This window comes from Polypterus senegalus, chromosome 2 (genome assembly GCF_016835505.1).
Source record: "Polypterus senegalus isolate Bchr_013 chromosome 2, ASM1683550v1, whole genome shotgun sequence".
In the NCBI taxonomy this organism is placed as follows: domain Eukaryota; kingdom Metazoa; phylum Chordata; class Cladistia; order Polypteriformes; family Polypteridae; genus Polypterus; species Polypterus senegalus.
Window position 1 is genome coordinate 58831017 of NC_053155.1, and position 17000 is coordinate 58848016.

Consider the following 17000-nt stretch of genomic DNA (forward strand, 5'->3'; position numbering starts at 1 on the left):
ATATATATATGTTTGTGTGTGTGTGTAAATATATATATATATATATTTATATTTATATATATATATATATATATATATATATATATATATATATATATATGACAACAACACTCATCACTCACAACAGTGACAAAACAATAACATTGACAATCATGTTACGTTATTTTCAAAATGTTTCCTTTTCTTTTTCATTGCTTCTTTAACACACTACTTCTCCGCTGCGAAGCGCGGGTATTTTGCTAGTCTATACTAATAAAAGGCAAAGCCCTCACTGACTGACTGACTGAGTGACTCACTCACTCACTCACTGACTCATCACAAATTCTCCAACTTCCCGTGTAGGTAGAAGGCTAAAATTTGGCAGGCTATTCCTTACAGCTTACTTACAAAACTTAAGCAGGTGTCATTTCGAAATTCTACACGTAACGGTCATAACGGTCGACAATGTCCGCCATGTTGAACTTTCTTATTTATGGCCCCATCTTCACGAAATTTGGTAGGCAGCTTCCCTGTGCTAACCGAAACCGATGTACGTACTTATTTCGTTGGTATGACGCCACTGTCGGCCGCCATATTGAACTTTCCAACGTCACTAATTCTCCAACTTCCCGTGTAGGTAGAAGGCTGACCCCATCTTCACGAAATTTGGTAGTAGGCTTCCCTGCACTAACCGAAACCGATGTACGTACTTATTTCGGCGGTATGATGCGACTGTCAGCCGCCATATTGAACTTTCCAACGTCATTAATTCTCCAACTTCCCGTGTAGGTAGAAGGCTGATATTTGGCAGGCTCATTCCTTACAGCTTACTTACAAGAGTTAAGCAGGTTTCATTTTGAAATTCTATGCATAAAAGTCATAATGGTCGACAACGTCCGCCATGTGGCCCCATCTTCACGAAATTTGGTAGGCGGCTTCCCTGCGCTTACCAAAACCAATTTATGTGCTTATTTCGGTGGTATGATGCCACTGTCGGCCACCATATTGAACTTTTCAATAGTCTTTGTTACTTATGGGCCCATCTTCAATCTTGGTCACCGTGTGAAGCAGCATTGGGTCCCCCATCCCAACGCCTCCCACATTGTTGGCTGCCTGCCTATATAAGGCCGTCCATCTCACCAGTCTCTACATTCTCTTCCTTGTTTTGCCACGGGATTCACGTCTCCCTGCTGATAACTACAGCCTTTTTATTTAATCCACGGCTTCTCTGCTATTTTATTGTTCGTTTATTACGATTATAGTTATTGTGTAGGTATTTTAGACTTACTTTACATTGTTCAGGTACCCATTTCCTTTATCGTTTCAACCATACCCCCATTAACATGTCTATCGAGGTGATCACCATCAATCAAAGAACTGTCACTTACCAAGTGGTTTCCATGCCCGGAGATGGCACCTGCCTTTTCCATTCTCTTTGTTACATATTGCACGGCCATATCAGGCTCACTCTTGATATCCGGAGGAACATTGTATCTTATGTATTGAATGACTGGAACAGGTTCAAGGTGTGGACTTGAACGGTACAGGAGCTAATTATACTACACAGGAGCACTGTAAGTGTGAAATGCTTAAGCCCTTCACCTATGGTTCTGCATGTGAGTTGATGGCTGCCGCTGAATTTTTAGGTTGTCGCTTTCAAGTGTACCGAAATGGCCAAATATTTTACACCTTTCGACAACCGCCAATGCCTCTTAAACATCTTAGATTCACAGGTGACGATTTCAGTAGAGGACACTTTGATGTTTATGAATGTTTAAACTCGCAAAAGCTGGATGTGAAGCCATCGATGAAACTATATATATACTATATATATATACGAGGTGTGGCAGAAAAGTAATGAGACTGGCAACACTGCAAGCGATCTGGCAACGCGCGCTGTTGTCCTTGATAGAGCACGTGTATCAGTACCCTCCCATAGCTCAGTGCGAGTTTCAACTCCTTCAGTTAACTACGTGATTTTTGTGACTGCTATTAGCGGAGTTGCGTTTTTGGTTGTGCGTCACGCAAAATGGAACAGCGGAATTTGGAGCAACGTTGTGCCATTAAATGGCAAGTGTGACGTTTGAAAAGTTAAATCAGGCCTATGGGGAACATTCTTTATCCCGAGCTCAAGTTTTTCGCTGGCACAAATCATTTTTGGAAGGCAGAAAACACGTTGAAGATGAACACCGTTCAGGGTGGACTTCAACTTCGAAAACCAATGAAAACATCGAACGTGTGAACACTCTTGTGAGATCAGACCGTTGTTTAACATTAAGAATGTTGAGTGCACAATTAAATTTGAACAGATTTTCATCAAATTTTGACTGAACATTTGCACATGCGAAAGGTCTGTGCCAAAATGGTGCCGAAAAACTGCCCTCTCCATAACAGAATTTTTGACCTCAAAAGGCATTCCTGTGGTTCCCCAGCCCCCTTATTCACCTGACCTCTGTCCGTGTGACTTTTTCCTTTTTCCTAAACTGAAAAATGTCCTCAAAGGACGTCATTTCAGGACTTTAGAAAACATCCAAAAGAGTGTATCGGACATGCTGAAGACCATACCGGTTGAAGACTTCCAGCGCTGCTACCAACAGTGGGAATGTCTCCATCGGGGTGTTGCTGCCCAAGGGAACTACTTTGAAGGGGATAACATTGATGTTTGAAAGAAATAAAAACTTTGGTAAATAAAAAATCAGTCTCATTACTTTTCTGCCACACCTCGGGGTATATATATATATATATACACTAGCAAAATACCCGCGCTTCGCAGCGGAGAAGTAGTGTGTTAAAGAAGTAATGAAAAAGAAAAGGAAACATTTTGAAAATAAGGTAACATGATTGTCAATGTAATTGTTTTGTCACTGCTGTGATGAGTGTTGCTGTCATATATACATATAAACATATATATATATATATATATATACACACACACATATACATACATATATATATATACATATATACACATACATCCACATATATATACGTATATATATATACATATTTACATATATACACATACATATACATACACACATACATACATACACACACATATATACACACAAATAAATATATATATACATACACACACACACTCCGGATATCAAGAGTGAGCCTGATATGGCCGTGCAATATGTAACAAAGAGAATGGAAAAGGTAGGTGGTATCTCCGGGCATGGAAACCACTCGGTAAGTGATAGTTCTTTGATCGATAGTGATCATCTCGATAGACATTTAATGGGGGTTGGAATGATAAAGGAAATGGGTACTTGAGCAATGTAAAGTAAGTGTAAAATACCTATACAATAACTATAATTGTAATAAACAAACAATAAAACAGCGGAGAAGCTGTGGATTAAACAAAAAGGCTGTAGTTATCAGTAGGGAGACGTGAATCCCCGTGGCGAAGCAAGGAAGGGAATGTAGAGACTGGAGCGACGGACGGCCTTATATAGGCAGGCAGCCAACAACGGGAGGCGTTGGGATGGGGACCCAACGCCTCACACGGTGACCGAGCTGCAGGCTATGGACGTATATATGTACGTAAGTAGGATTCAGTTAGCGTTGGGAACCCGTGTACCAAATTTCTTGAAGATGGGCCCATAAGTAACAAAGACTGTTGAAAGGTTCAATATGGCGGCCGACAGTGGCATCATACCACCGAAATAAGTACGTACATTGGTTTCGGTTAGTTCAGGGAAGCTGCCTACCAAATTTCGAGAAGATGGGGCCATAAGTAAGAAAGTTCAACATGGCGGACGTTGTTGACCGTTATGACAATTACGCGTAGAATTTCTAAATGAAACCTGCTTAACTTCCTGCACCAAATTAACATTATTCTGGACAAAAATTTTTAATTACCTCTCAGACAGCCTTGGACTCACAATCCCTCCTAACCCATTAACAGCTGTGTTTGGGGTTCTTCCAGAGGGGCTTAAAGTGGAGAAGGACAAACAAATTGTGATTGCATTTACTACACTCTTGGCACGCAGACTTATTCTGATAAACTGGAAGAACCCAAACTCTCCTCTTTAAGTCAGTGGGAAACTGATGTGTTATATTATTTGAAATTGGAAAAAATCAAATACTCAGTTAGAGGATCTGTACAGACTTTTTTCAAAACATGGTAGGATCTAATCAGTAATATTTTAGAATAAGTTTATAAAGCACAGAGAGTTTTTTCATTTAGGTATGTTTACAAGCCTTAAATTTTACACCGTTTGGTTTGCTCTCTCTCTCAGGGGTGGGGATCGATCTGTTCTTAACATAATTCTTTTTTTTGTATAAACTTGATTGCTATGTATGGATTGTAATAAAATTAAAAAAAAAATATATATATATATCCTGTCTAAATTATACAAGTTAGAAATAAAGTAAACGTTAAAAGAACAAACATTCAAATTTCTTTACTGTTATGTAATTTTATATAAAAAATAAACTTAAATGTTAAATATCCCAAAAGATTTTGCTCTCCATAATAATATATCCTGTCAATATTATACAAATTCAAATATGTACATGCTGCATAACAAAACCTGGAAATATAAATAAAATTTGTTCTTTTCAGCAATAATAAATCAAATCATTCAGTTGTCTTTGCTCATATGTCATTTTATCAAAGCTGGGCGCCTGGCATCTTTTTTTGGCAACAAGTTCGTTTATGTTTGGTGTGAGGTTCTGTGTTGTGGAGATTCTCAGGATGGACTGCAGGTGCTCCTCAGTGAGGCGACTCCTGTGTGCTGTTTTGTTAGTCTTTATCACTGAGAAGAGCTTCTCACACAGATATGTGCTACCAAACATGCACAAGGTTCGAGCCGCATGTAGACGGAGCTGGAGCATTTCTGCGGGAATGGAGTGAATAAACTGTGCGGGCCCTGCAGTATCGTACTTTGCCTTCAGTGTGCCATTACACTGCAGCTCAATCACCTCCATGTGATTCTGCACAGGTGCAGTTTCCACATCGATGGCAAATGGGTTGTGAAACAACTCAAAATTCTTTTTTTGTTCTTCAAAGTCACCAAAGCGCCGTGCAAACTCAGTGCGCAGTGCGCTCAGTTTATCAGTAAAGTGCGTATTTGGGAACACCGTTGTGCCGACTTGGTTCAACATTACTTGGCAACAGGGAAAGTGGGGCAAGTTGCACTGGTGCATTTGTGTCTCCCATAAAAGCAGCTTCAGTTGAAATCACTTTGTGATTTTGCACGGGTAAAAACGTCTGCTGAAGTGTCAGATTCTTCTTTAACTCTTCTGCTTTCTGTATCTTATGCATTGCATTCAGGTCTTTCAGGTTATCCTGATGTTTTGTCTCATAGTGCCGTCTTAGATTAAATTCTGTAATTACAGCCACATTAGCTCCAGAAATGAGACACACGGGTTTACCGCAATGTCAGTAAACATATACTCAGCCTCCCGGTTTTAAAGGCTCTATTTTCAGAATCAACTTTTCTCTTTGGCATCGTGTGGGCTAGCTTCGCAATAACTTGCAGCATCATAAGCTAGACTTGATTAACGCGGTAAGTGTTCAGCAAGGCAGCTGAAGCGCTGCATTATGGGATCTGTAGTTTATTGTGTTACCAGCGCTTCATATCCGCGGGCCGTTAATAGCAATAATACAGTATATAAAATAATCTTGCGGGCCGGATATAATTACACACCGGGCCGGATGTGGCCTGCGGGCCTTGAGTTTGACACATATGGACTAAATAGAACTTGAAAAGATATATTTTTTTGAATGTGATCGCGCAATTCAGATCGAGTTGACGCGCATTACAGTACATCGAGCCCGCGTGCTATTGTGGTTTTGCCTCAATAAGTCACCCTCCCCTCGCTCATACTTTTTTACCGTTCATCTAATGAATACACTGAGTATGGCTTTACCAAAACAATCATTGATGGCGAATAAAGTATCCATTATTCATAAAGCTTCAATTGGTGATCTGTCTTTCTGCGTTAACCGCATATTTTTTCATACGTCTCAAACCAAGGGGATGCGAGGGTAAAATGAATCTGGAAGCGCGCGTACATACTCAGTGCACCACTTCCCGGGAATCGAACCTCGGCACTAGAGGCGAAGTCTCTACCATTCCGCCACGGCGTGTGATTTATCTATTTGAGCGTATGTAGATTATATATGTATATATACTCGCGCTTCGCAGCGGAGAAGTAGTGTGTTAAAGAAGTTATGAAAAAGAAAAGGGAAAATTTTAAAAATAACGTAACATGAGTGTCAATATACAGTAATTGTTTTGTGAGTGTTAGGAGTGTTGCTGTCATCAAGGATTTGATTATCATTATTTCTTTCAATCAGGTTCGTATTTGTAGGATGTGTTCAAGTTACATTCCGTTTTTGTCAATCGTTGTAAAGATAACAGGTTTCATTCATCGATTAGTTTCTTACTGCATCAATAAACAGCTCGTCTTCCTCTTTATCTGAGACGTGACACACTGCATGCACGGTTTTTTTTTTTTACACTGTGTTCCTTTAGCGGGACATTGACTTTTTCCACTGTGTGCTTTGTTTCCGCAGTAGCTACACTTATGAATATGCTTGTATGTATCACACGCTTCATATTTTTTTGCTGCATTCTCAATTGTGTAATTCGGTTTTTGTTCAGCACTCTTTGGAACTGTTGCTTTTTGTCTGTGCACTGCGTCATTTCACGTGAGCCACTCGGTGTACATGCATCGAAGGTTTCCAGCTGTGCTGGTGCCATCTCATGCGATGTCCACAGCGATGTTAGCTAAGACCTGGCACTCAAAAGTTTCTCTCGCAGTTTCGCCGAGTTTGTGCCAAACACCACCCTGACCATCTCATCTTCCTCTGCATAAGCACAGTCCTTCACCCGTGAATATTTAGCGGCAGTGTTTCTATTAGATTGCCGCTGACGGACGGCCTTATATGGGCAGGCACTAAATTACGTGGGAGGTGTAACTCCGCCTCCCACGGGCATCGAGCAGAAGTCTATTATAGTATATGGACGAAAAAATAGGTTCCAGTTATGGCCATTACGTGTAGAATTTCGAAATGAAACCTGCCCAACGTTTGTAAGTAACCTGTAAGGAATGAGCCTGCCAAATTTCAGCCTTCTACCTACACGGGAAGTTGGAGAATTAGTGATGGGTCAGTGAGTCAGTCAGTGAGTGAGTGAGGGCTTTGCCTTTTATTAGTATAGATTACTGTTGTTGTTTTTATTGAATTGTGATTTATGTTGTAGCCTATAATATATTCCCCCCAATGTTTATGATGAGTTGGCTCCCATATTACCTAATTCTGCTCCTGATTTGTTTTTGTGTATTTTATTGATTTTATTGTAACAGTAAATAATATTTTCATCAAGTATATTTTCTTAACTCACTCATTCATCATTTAGAGCCATATAAATTCAGAACAAAGACAAAAGCCTATCTATTTATCATCAAGCAGAAGGCAAGCTCCATTTTATATTTACTCCAGAATGCTTAAAGCCTTATTCAACCGCACAGCACAGCTTTCATAAAGGTTATGAGCAGAAAGAAATTAAATATTAAAAAAAGATAAGCATTCACAATAATATTCTGTGGCAGGTGGGAACCAATAGCCCTTTCATTTATTACATATCTCTGCATCTTTGAGGAAATGAAAGGGAAATACACTTTGCACACCGAGAGTGTGTAAACTTCACAAATCCAGCAACTGTGCTTAGGATTCAAATGCATGGCTTACCTGCATGTAGATTCACCCATTATTCTGGATGCTGACTTTTCAGGAGGGAAGTTTGTCGATCATTCTATTGATCTAATCACCATTTTATAGGAGGCGTTTTTGGGCTTTCTCCTTATTTTATACTTGTTTTCTAATGGGGTGTTTGTTACTCATCTCATTCAAACCTTGGAAAATCAATTTGGTGGATTCTCTAAGATGAGGTAGACCACACCTACTTAAACTTTAAGCTGCATTTAGCTAACACTTGAGTTACTTTCAGTCCTTTTCTTTATGTTTAATTATTAATTTGAATTGTAAAAGATCATATATTAAATAAGAATTCTATACCACTCAGTAAGAAAAAGATGATAACTTGATTTTTTCCACTTTTGCAACATATTCTGTGTGGTTCATCAGTTAATTTTAATGCACAGCCATATGAACATTTGACATTCATGGGCTCTATAATAATTAATTTGTTAGGTACATAATCAATGTCTGAACTGTAATTAAACCCATAATTGCAGTATATGAGCAAAGACAAAATATCTTTGTTGATTTGCGTGTCAGCCAGAAGTTTCTCTGTTCATATCAGTATGTTTTGAGGTATGTTTAGTAACGAGCTCTGTGAATTTTGGGATGTTCATGTGTATATTTGGCAACTGCAAGTCTGTTCACTTCAATATTTTTTTGCATACAGTATTTAGTAGCTTTAAGCTTGTTCACGTGAGGGATTTTTGGGGATAAGTGGCAGCGGCAAGTCTGTTCACTTTTGTATTTTTTGAGTATATTTAGCAACTGCGGGTCTGTTCACCTGCGGTGGGCTGGCGCACTGCCCAGGGTTTGTTTCCTGCCTTGCGTCCTGTGCTGGCTAGGATTGGCTTCAGCAGACCCCCGTGACCCTGTAGTTAGGATATGGTGGGTTAGATAATGCATGGATGGAAGTCTCTTCACTTCTGGTTTTTTGAGTAAACTATAGGGCTTTGCCCCTGCTCACTTTGCTTGCCCACCCACTTCGTCTCCGAATTTCAATCAAAGTGTTTTTGAGGTCATCGTTTTTCTATGCAGGGCATCGGGTAGAGTTGAAATGGGTTACCACTAAATATTTATATATTAAAATGCTCTTTCTTAGTTGATAGATGCTGGCATAGATGTACTATTCTGCCAAATTTCAGCTTTTTAACTAAATGGAAAATAGTGTTTTTGTTGATGAATGTGTGACTGAGCGAGTCAGTCAACTTTACACTACAGTATATATCTAAAAATAGATTGTAAAAACAGGAAATTAAATGTTTATTGTTTGTGTGTTCAATGATGTGAGTTTTAAAAGCCTTTAGGTAGCATAAGTATACAACTGCCTAACTCTTGTTTTCACTTGACAGGAAAGGTTTCAAGACCGAACATAACCTGCAATGGAAGTGAATACCAGGCAACTTTATTCTGTGAGACAAGTGGTGATAAGTATACCACACTGAAGTGGGACCAAGATGAACAAAGTGTACCAGCCAGCCATGGTCAAATTTCTTTGGCTATTGTCAAAAGGAGGGGTTCTCATTACACTTGCATTTCAAGCAACCGTGTAAGCAAAGCAATAAATGTTTTTGCTCCTGAGGAATGTTTTTTAAAATGTAAGTAATTTATAATAATAAAGTTGACATAATTGGTTTAGATACCTGATTACAGTAATAAAAAATCATCAGCTATAAACTGGATATTAGAAGATATTTTTTAGTTTTAGTTTTTGTTTTATTTTTTATTTAGTTTTTGTTGTTTTCCATTTTCTAATTTTGGTTTTTATTTAGTTTTTCATTTTTTTTCTTTTTAATTTTTATTAAATTTTAATATTTCATAAATTGTCTTATTTTTTGTCACATTTTATTAGTTTTGTGTTACTCACCAAAAATGTCCACACAGACACAGTTTTGCAAGCATAAAAACACAGTTTTCTTTAAGGTTTTCAAATTGTATATCATTGATGTTGTACCTATCAATTTAATGCATGCAATTTTACTGTCTGTGACAGATCTCAATTTTCTCATGATTTGTAACACTTGATTATACTGAGTTTCCAGTATAATCAAAAAAATGCAAGAATTAAATAACAAATGTGTTCTGATGTTATTTGTTACTTTAACCTGCAACAAATTTAAGCAAATGGTTATTTTATCTCCAAAACATTTTATTTTTATTGATTCTCCTTGTGAGCGGTAAGATCACTACACATATATGCAGGCTATATATCAGCTACCATTTTCAAAACAATGAAAGTGTGTTTTTTTCAGGAAATGTATTTTTTTAAATACTGTCGAAGTCACTACTTGAACTACTTGAAATATTAATAATTGCAGAAATGGAGATGAAAGGTTTTCCATATATGTTGTATTTCTAAGAAGGCTACCATTTAAATTTAATATGGAACATCTGTAACAGCAAAATCTCAGATCTTTCACTAAATAAGCCACATACAAAACCTGGGTAGATGTAATTTAACTAATACATGTAGCAAAAAACAGATTTTAGCAATGAAGAGTGCTTAATGACACACTTCTAATATTCAGCTATTAAACAATATCTGGAGTTATGCACAGTCAGTCCACATACATATGGTAAGGACATGCAAACTCCATATACATACTGACCAGATTAACAATCAAGCCTGATCTAATGTCACTGTGTAATGATAATAATAACACATTTTTTATACAATGGTTTTCCAATCCTAAAAGCGCCTAATAAAAAATCAAAGGAATTGTCAAGTGGTCAATAAGAATAAAAGTAGTTATTGCATTAATAACACAGGATACAAACTAATATCAAACATTAAATACCAAATAATACATACAGTAAATATACTCTGGAAATGAGGACATTTGTGTCGAAAAGTGCCTTTCCCTATGTTACCATAATGCGCCTTTATATTGTCTTACTGTTTTTTAAAATGATGTAAAACTTTAGTAGCAGTTTATCACTATAATTATGATATGATGGCCACAATCACGGTGACTGGCAAACTACTAACCCATTAAATATTTTGAATATGTTAAGACTCTTAAATTAACAGACTTCAGTCCTTCCATTCTTTTTTGGATAGCTTAACTGTTGTAAACCTGTAAAAAATTATACGCATGGTAAATTCACTTCCAGTGAAATACAATTAATTTTACTCTTTTCAATTTAGTCTATTTGCATTTATCTACATTCCTTTATATTTTTCCACTGAAGCTATTTTACTCAGTAAATCTGGGTTCTTGGATAAATATGAATAGAAATTTTTATATAACATATTACTGAAATTGAATCTTGTGAGCATTAGCCACTTAATTGAATCTGTTGTGCCCTTTTGAAAACAAGGGTATTTGTTGATTCAAGTAGTCTGCGAACTTGCACCTTCTTTTCGGCATAATGGTTATTCCTGAATTTATGTAAATGAAAGAATTATGAAAATATTATTAAATTACTTGAAGAAGTGACATATTACTTGATCAACTGATAACTAAAAAGATACTCCATTTATATGACAGAATAAATGTTTGTTTTTTTTTTTAAATTAACCGAAACTTTAATAGTTGACTCATTCATTTACAGTTATAAATCCATTTTGGAACAATGGGTGATAATAACAATATTTCCCATTAAAATATTACAAAGCAGTACTTACTCGCACTTAAATCCAGTACCTGGATGTATGAAATTCCTTGTTTAACCAAGGTGCTGAAAGAAGAATCAAAAATAAGATTTTGCATACAAAATGTGAAATTGTAATTTTGATTTTGAATAAATTCACTTAGTTATGGTGAATTAGGATTACAAATAATTAATGAGCAACATTTATAATGAATTGTCTACTTACCAAGAAGATAAAGCTGAATTCAAAAAATGAAGTGAAAAAGCCAAGTTGGACAGATATCAATTATTCTTGTTAATATCTGTGTTGTTTACTAGCGGAATGGAAGTGAAGATTCTGGGAAAAAAGTGTGCGTACCACTTCCCTAAATGCTGATTGGTGTAGGGCTTTCAGATTTTACCAATGAGAAGATTTTCAAATTTTAGGAACCAAAATTCCTGACATTTTCAAAATTTTATAAGTTTCTCCCAGACAGACCTTGGCACATTAAAAATGAGGACATGTCTGGGAAAATAAGGACATTTGGCAGCGCTACACAAAGACAGTGTGGTGAAAATCAATATTAAAATTACAAAAAATAATTTTAATTTAACTTTAGTTTTCAGACATTTTTCCTTTTTATTATAGTCTTAGTTAACAATTTTTTTTTCATTAATGACATGGTTCTTTTTAGTTTTCATTAATGGGAATGGCACTGGAAAGTATACATAATATTTTTAATCATAACTGAGAATTTGTTTTGAATGTTACTTAAATCATAACTCTATAACATGTTAGAAAGGTTGCATGAAACCTTTTGTGATTTTTAAACAAATTTACGTGAAGCATAGTTATCCTTGTCTCCAAATAACTAAACACCTAAAGACAGTGTAGTGGTGATTTCCATTTCCTATTTCATTGTTGCAGCTTTCTTTATACATAGAGCACCAGACCTTTAACTAGTTTGAAGTTTTATGAAGTGAGTATTGGACCTATGACAAAGATTTTGGGACGTTCGGAAATATTTTCAAAATGTTTTACCATTTTTTTTCACCTTTTTTTGTCTTTAGGTTGCCATTCACATATAGGTCTAATTCCTGCAGTGATTTTTATGATTCTGATTCCTGTAACTGCATATGGTCTCTTCAAAGGTATGAATGTTTAGCTGCTTTTCCTCTTTGTATGGTTAAAAATGGCAAAACTCTGTTTCTGATCTGGACATTAATTGAAACTAAAAAAGTAAAGGTGTTAAATTATATGTGCGCTACATTCACTGTTTATTCTTCAGATGCTTCTCTAGGTAAATTGCAGTATTACTTTGAGGCCCAATAAGTAATTATTTGACTTTTACATATTTTTTAATATAATGCCTACTGCAAATATTTCTTTTAAGATTTTTGTGCTTATATTTTGTTTCTGCATCTTTTTTATTATGTTTAAGCACTTTCCAAAAGGAGAAAAGAAGAAACACCTGAAGCTGAGAAACTGATGAAAGGTATGAGGACCGTAAGACATATTTCAGACTTTCTTATCTTTCTAAGTGTTAAACTCCTATCAGTTTTATGGTTTGCTTTGTTGATATGTGTATAAGACTGAAGAAACTCAGTTTTTCCTCTGCTTTGCACCACTACTATTCATAATACTACTTCCACCCACATCAACAAAAATCATTACCTGTAGTTAATGACAATCAGTCAGCTGCCCCATTAATTTTCTTAATCCACTTTCCTATAGTATTGGCTATCCTTAGGCTATTTTCCCTAGGTCTGATGTCCACTCTTTCCAAATCATTTCTTTTGACTTCAACCTTTCTAGTTATATTAAAGTGCACAGTCTCAACTTTTCACTCTATAGACTAAAACTGCTCCTAAATAAATAAGATATTGCCTTAACACTAATTCATGCTGTGTTTCTTTTCACTCAGTGATTCCACATATATCCACCTGATCCTCTTATCTATGTCTTTTTAAACACTGTTTTATGCTACACCATATTTGGAAATGTACTTTCACATACAGTGGAACCTCGGTTCACAAACGTCTCGGTACACATACAACTCGGTTTATGACCAAAAAGTTTGCCAAATTTTTGTCTCGGTTCACGACCACACACTCCATATACAAACAAGCCAGTTTCCCTTTCAGTTTGTGCGCGCCGATGATTTCTGCACGTGTTGCATTGTTCTCGGTCAGACATGTGTGCTTGCACGTGTGTGCGTGCTTTCGCTGTGAACTCTTCGTGCTCTATTCCATTTCCCTTCCGGTTCGCATGCACCGATTACTGTATTTAAGCACATGTTGAGCCGCTCCCTGTTCATTGTTCTCAGTCAGACGTGCGTGCTTTACCTCTGATCTCTTTGTGCTCTACAGTATTTCGTGGGCTTTTGCAGTTAACCATGGCTTCTAAGCAAGTGAAGAGTGGTGAGAAGAAAGTTTTGAAGAAAATTGAAATCGAAGTAAAGAAAGAAATTATTGAAAAGTTTGAGCGTGGCGTTTGTGTTACTGATCTTGTTGCCGAGTACAAGAAGTCAAAATCTATGGTTTCAATTTTTCTAAAGCAGAAAGAATCTATTAAAGCAGCCGATGTTGCAAAAGGAGTTACAGCGTTAATCAGGCAGAGGCCTCATGTGCTGGAAGAGGTGGAAAAACTGTTGCTAGTGTGGCTGAACAAAAAGCAACTTGCAGGGGATAGCATAAGCGAGGCGATGTTATGCGAGAAAGCCAGGAAGATTCATGGTAATTTGCTGCAAAACTATCCTTCTACGAGTGCCAAAAGTGAGGAATTTAAAGCCAGTAGAGGATGGTTTGAAAAGTTTCGCAAAACAAGTGGCATTCATAGTGTGGCAAGGCATGGAGAGGCTGCTAGTTCCGACGCTGAAGCTGCGAAAGAATTTGTGAAAAATTTCACAAAATTAGTGGAGGACGAAGGCTACATCCCGCAACAAGTCTTCAACTGTGAGAAACCAGATTGTTCTGGAAGAGGATGCTAGGAAGAGAAGGCTATGCCCGGCCATAAACCAATGAAGGACAGGTTAACCGTTTTGCTGTGTGCTAATGCTAGTGGCGAGGTAAAAATCAAGCCGCTACTTGTTTACCAATTTGAGAACCCTTGTGCTTTCAAGCAGCACAATGTAAACAAAACCAGACTGCCTGTGATGTGGAGGGCAAACTTGAAGGAATGGGTCACAAGGACCTTGTTTTTGACAGTGCACCGGCACACACTCCAAATTTGGTTGACGATATGGTCGAGGAGACTTATTAAGGTCGTGTTCCTCCCCCCCAACACGACTCCTCTTCTGCAGCCCATGGACCAGCAGGTTATTTCAAATTTTAAGAAACTGTACACCAAAGGACTATTCACCAGGTGTTTCAATGTGACCGAGGAGACGTCTTTGACCCTGAAAGAGTTCTGGAAGAACCATTTTAATATCGTTTGTTGCATCAGCCTCATTGATAAAGCCTAGGAAGATGTCACACACCGCACATTGATCTCAGCCTGGAAGAAACTTTGGCCTGAATGCGTTCCTGAACAGATTTTAGAAAGCTTTGAGCCTCCTGTTGTGGATGAGATTGTGTCCATGAGCAAGAGCATGGATCTTGAAGTGGACAATGAGGACATCGAGGAACTGGTCCTGGATCATTAGGAGTAGCTGACGACAGAGGAACTCACTGAACTCCAGCAGGAGAAGCTTAGGTTGCTCACCGAGGAGCAGTACTCCGGGGAAGAAGAGGAAAGGATGGTTATAAAAAGTGATGCGATAAAAGCCATCATGGAAAAATGGAACAAGTGCAAGGATTTTTTCGAAAAGAACCACCCTGACAAAGCGGTTACGAACAGAGTGATAAACATGATGAACGGCAATGTCGTCTCGCATTTCCGAAAAATTTTAATGCGTAGGAAAAGGCAAGTCACATTAGACCACTATTTCACTAAGTCTGATCCACCAGCTAAACACACCAGAAACCCAAGAAATCACAACAGAGAAAACACCTGAAGGAAAACATCCCTCCATCACGGAGCCAGACTCTCCCTCAAAACTGTAACCTCCTCTCCACCCAATTCCTCCTCACTTCATGCCAGAACGGGACTCATGCAAGGTTAGTTTTCTTGGTGGTTTATGGCAGGCATGTCATACACGCGGTCCCCGGGCTGCATGCGGCCCGCATAACAGATCCTAGTTAGCACTAAACTTGTACAAAATGATTACTATCATTTGTGATTGAATCATTCTGCATCTTCAGCGTTACTTATTGACTTTTCTTACTTCTGCCTTCTGACAAAAGCACGTTTTCCCATGGCATTATGGTACTGGAAACGTCATCTGCTAGTATAGTTGCAGCGGCGAAGTCGCAACTGAAGTGCTAGGCTGCGGTCTCGGCCCACTACCGAGCCGCGAGAGAACTGCCAGCAACGGAGACTCACTCAATGAAGGGCTACAACAAAAAGGCTGCCCCCTTTACTGAGGACACTTTTCAGAACACTAGGCGGGCGGGGCTTTGCAGCAGCCCAGAGTGAGGAGAGACCGTGGTGAGAGAGTATTACAACAAAGTGTTTTTATGTTTCTGACAGTTTCCCCATATGACACGAGTCCACAGAAATCTTGTTACTACGAAGTACATTCAGCAGCAGATACTTTCATTACAACGAAGTGACCGTGAAATGCTTGAATGAATAATCCACAGAGCAGTTAGTTCTGTGGTCACAGCTCGGTTGTGGACATTTGAACAACGATCCCCAACAGAAGCATTGTAAAAAAATGTTCTTTCTTCGAACATTCCTCGTACTGTTTTTTTGCTGTTTTTGTTTTGTGTGGTTTTAAGTGATACCTTTTCCATATTGCTTGTCAACATTTGAAAAGCATCCATTGGAATTTAACTCATTGTCACCCTTCTATAGAAACGGCATACGTGCTATATGCAAAAAAGAAGAAAAATCTCGAGTTGCAAATGTATGAGAACTGCTGCATTTGAAGACGCCGAAAAAGCCGTTTTTATGTAGTTGCAGTGATGCTTGTTCAAGAAACATTCCAATTAATGCGGCACTCTTTCAAGAAAATATGAGGTTTTTAAACTCTCTTGGGACCCGGACAAACAACCTCACATGTGGCAATAGCGCTTCGGGACGCACTTCAGCGTGTTGTTCCCATTGGGTGGGGTGGATCCCAGATCCCAAAAGAGTTCAGAAACCTCACAATATGAAAGAAGAAGAAAAGGGTAACTGTGCTGACCACAACATGCTTCCGCATTTAGATAATGTTCACGTTGAATTCCTCCCACCCAATTGCACGGCAGTGCTTCAGCCATTGGACTTGGGCATCATTAGCACCCTGAAAGTGTATTATCGCAAGGAAATGCTGAGAAAAATTCTAGTCAGCATAACTTGTAGATAGGAGAAGATTAAACTAACGCAAAAGAAGCTATTGAAGCTGCTTCCATTTCCAACATACTATCTTTGTGATGCACGTTTTCTGCAGTGACAGCAACCAAAACAAGATTACGGAATAGACTCAACATAAGCAACACACTTCGCGTGTCACTGTCTTCCATCCTCCCCAGATAGGATCGTCTGGTTGTAGGAAAACAAGCTCAGGGCTCTCACTGATTCAGCATTATGGTAAGCTGTATAATTTCTATTACTATATTATAACAATAATAATAGAAATGTAATGTAAATTGTGTATAAAACTGCCCTACGAACCCTCCCATACTCACCCCACAAACTCCAACTTCC

At 38.0% G+C, this 17000-nt stretch overlaps 1 protein-coding gene across 50 annotated transcripts in view; it reads left to right on the top strand.

Moving 5' to 3' along the window:
• The window catches only part of LOC120522953 (sporozoite surface protein 2-like), a 117180-nt gene that overhangs the window by 31030 nt on the left and 69150 nt on the right, over window positions 1-17000 (top strand). For all 50 annotated transcript variants that reach the window (XM_039743805.1, XM_039743806.1, XM_039743802.1 and 47 more), the window contains exons 3-5: window positions 9049-9294; window positions 12341-12421; window positions 12712-12765. In XM_039743805.1, coding sequence (XP_039599739.1) covers window positions 9049-9294; window positions 12341-12421; window positions 12712-12765 — 381 coding nt within the window. The remainder of the gene's footprint in view (window positions 1-9048; window positions 9295-12340; window positions 12422-12711; window positions 12766-17000) is intronic.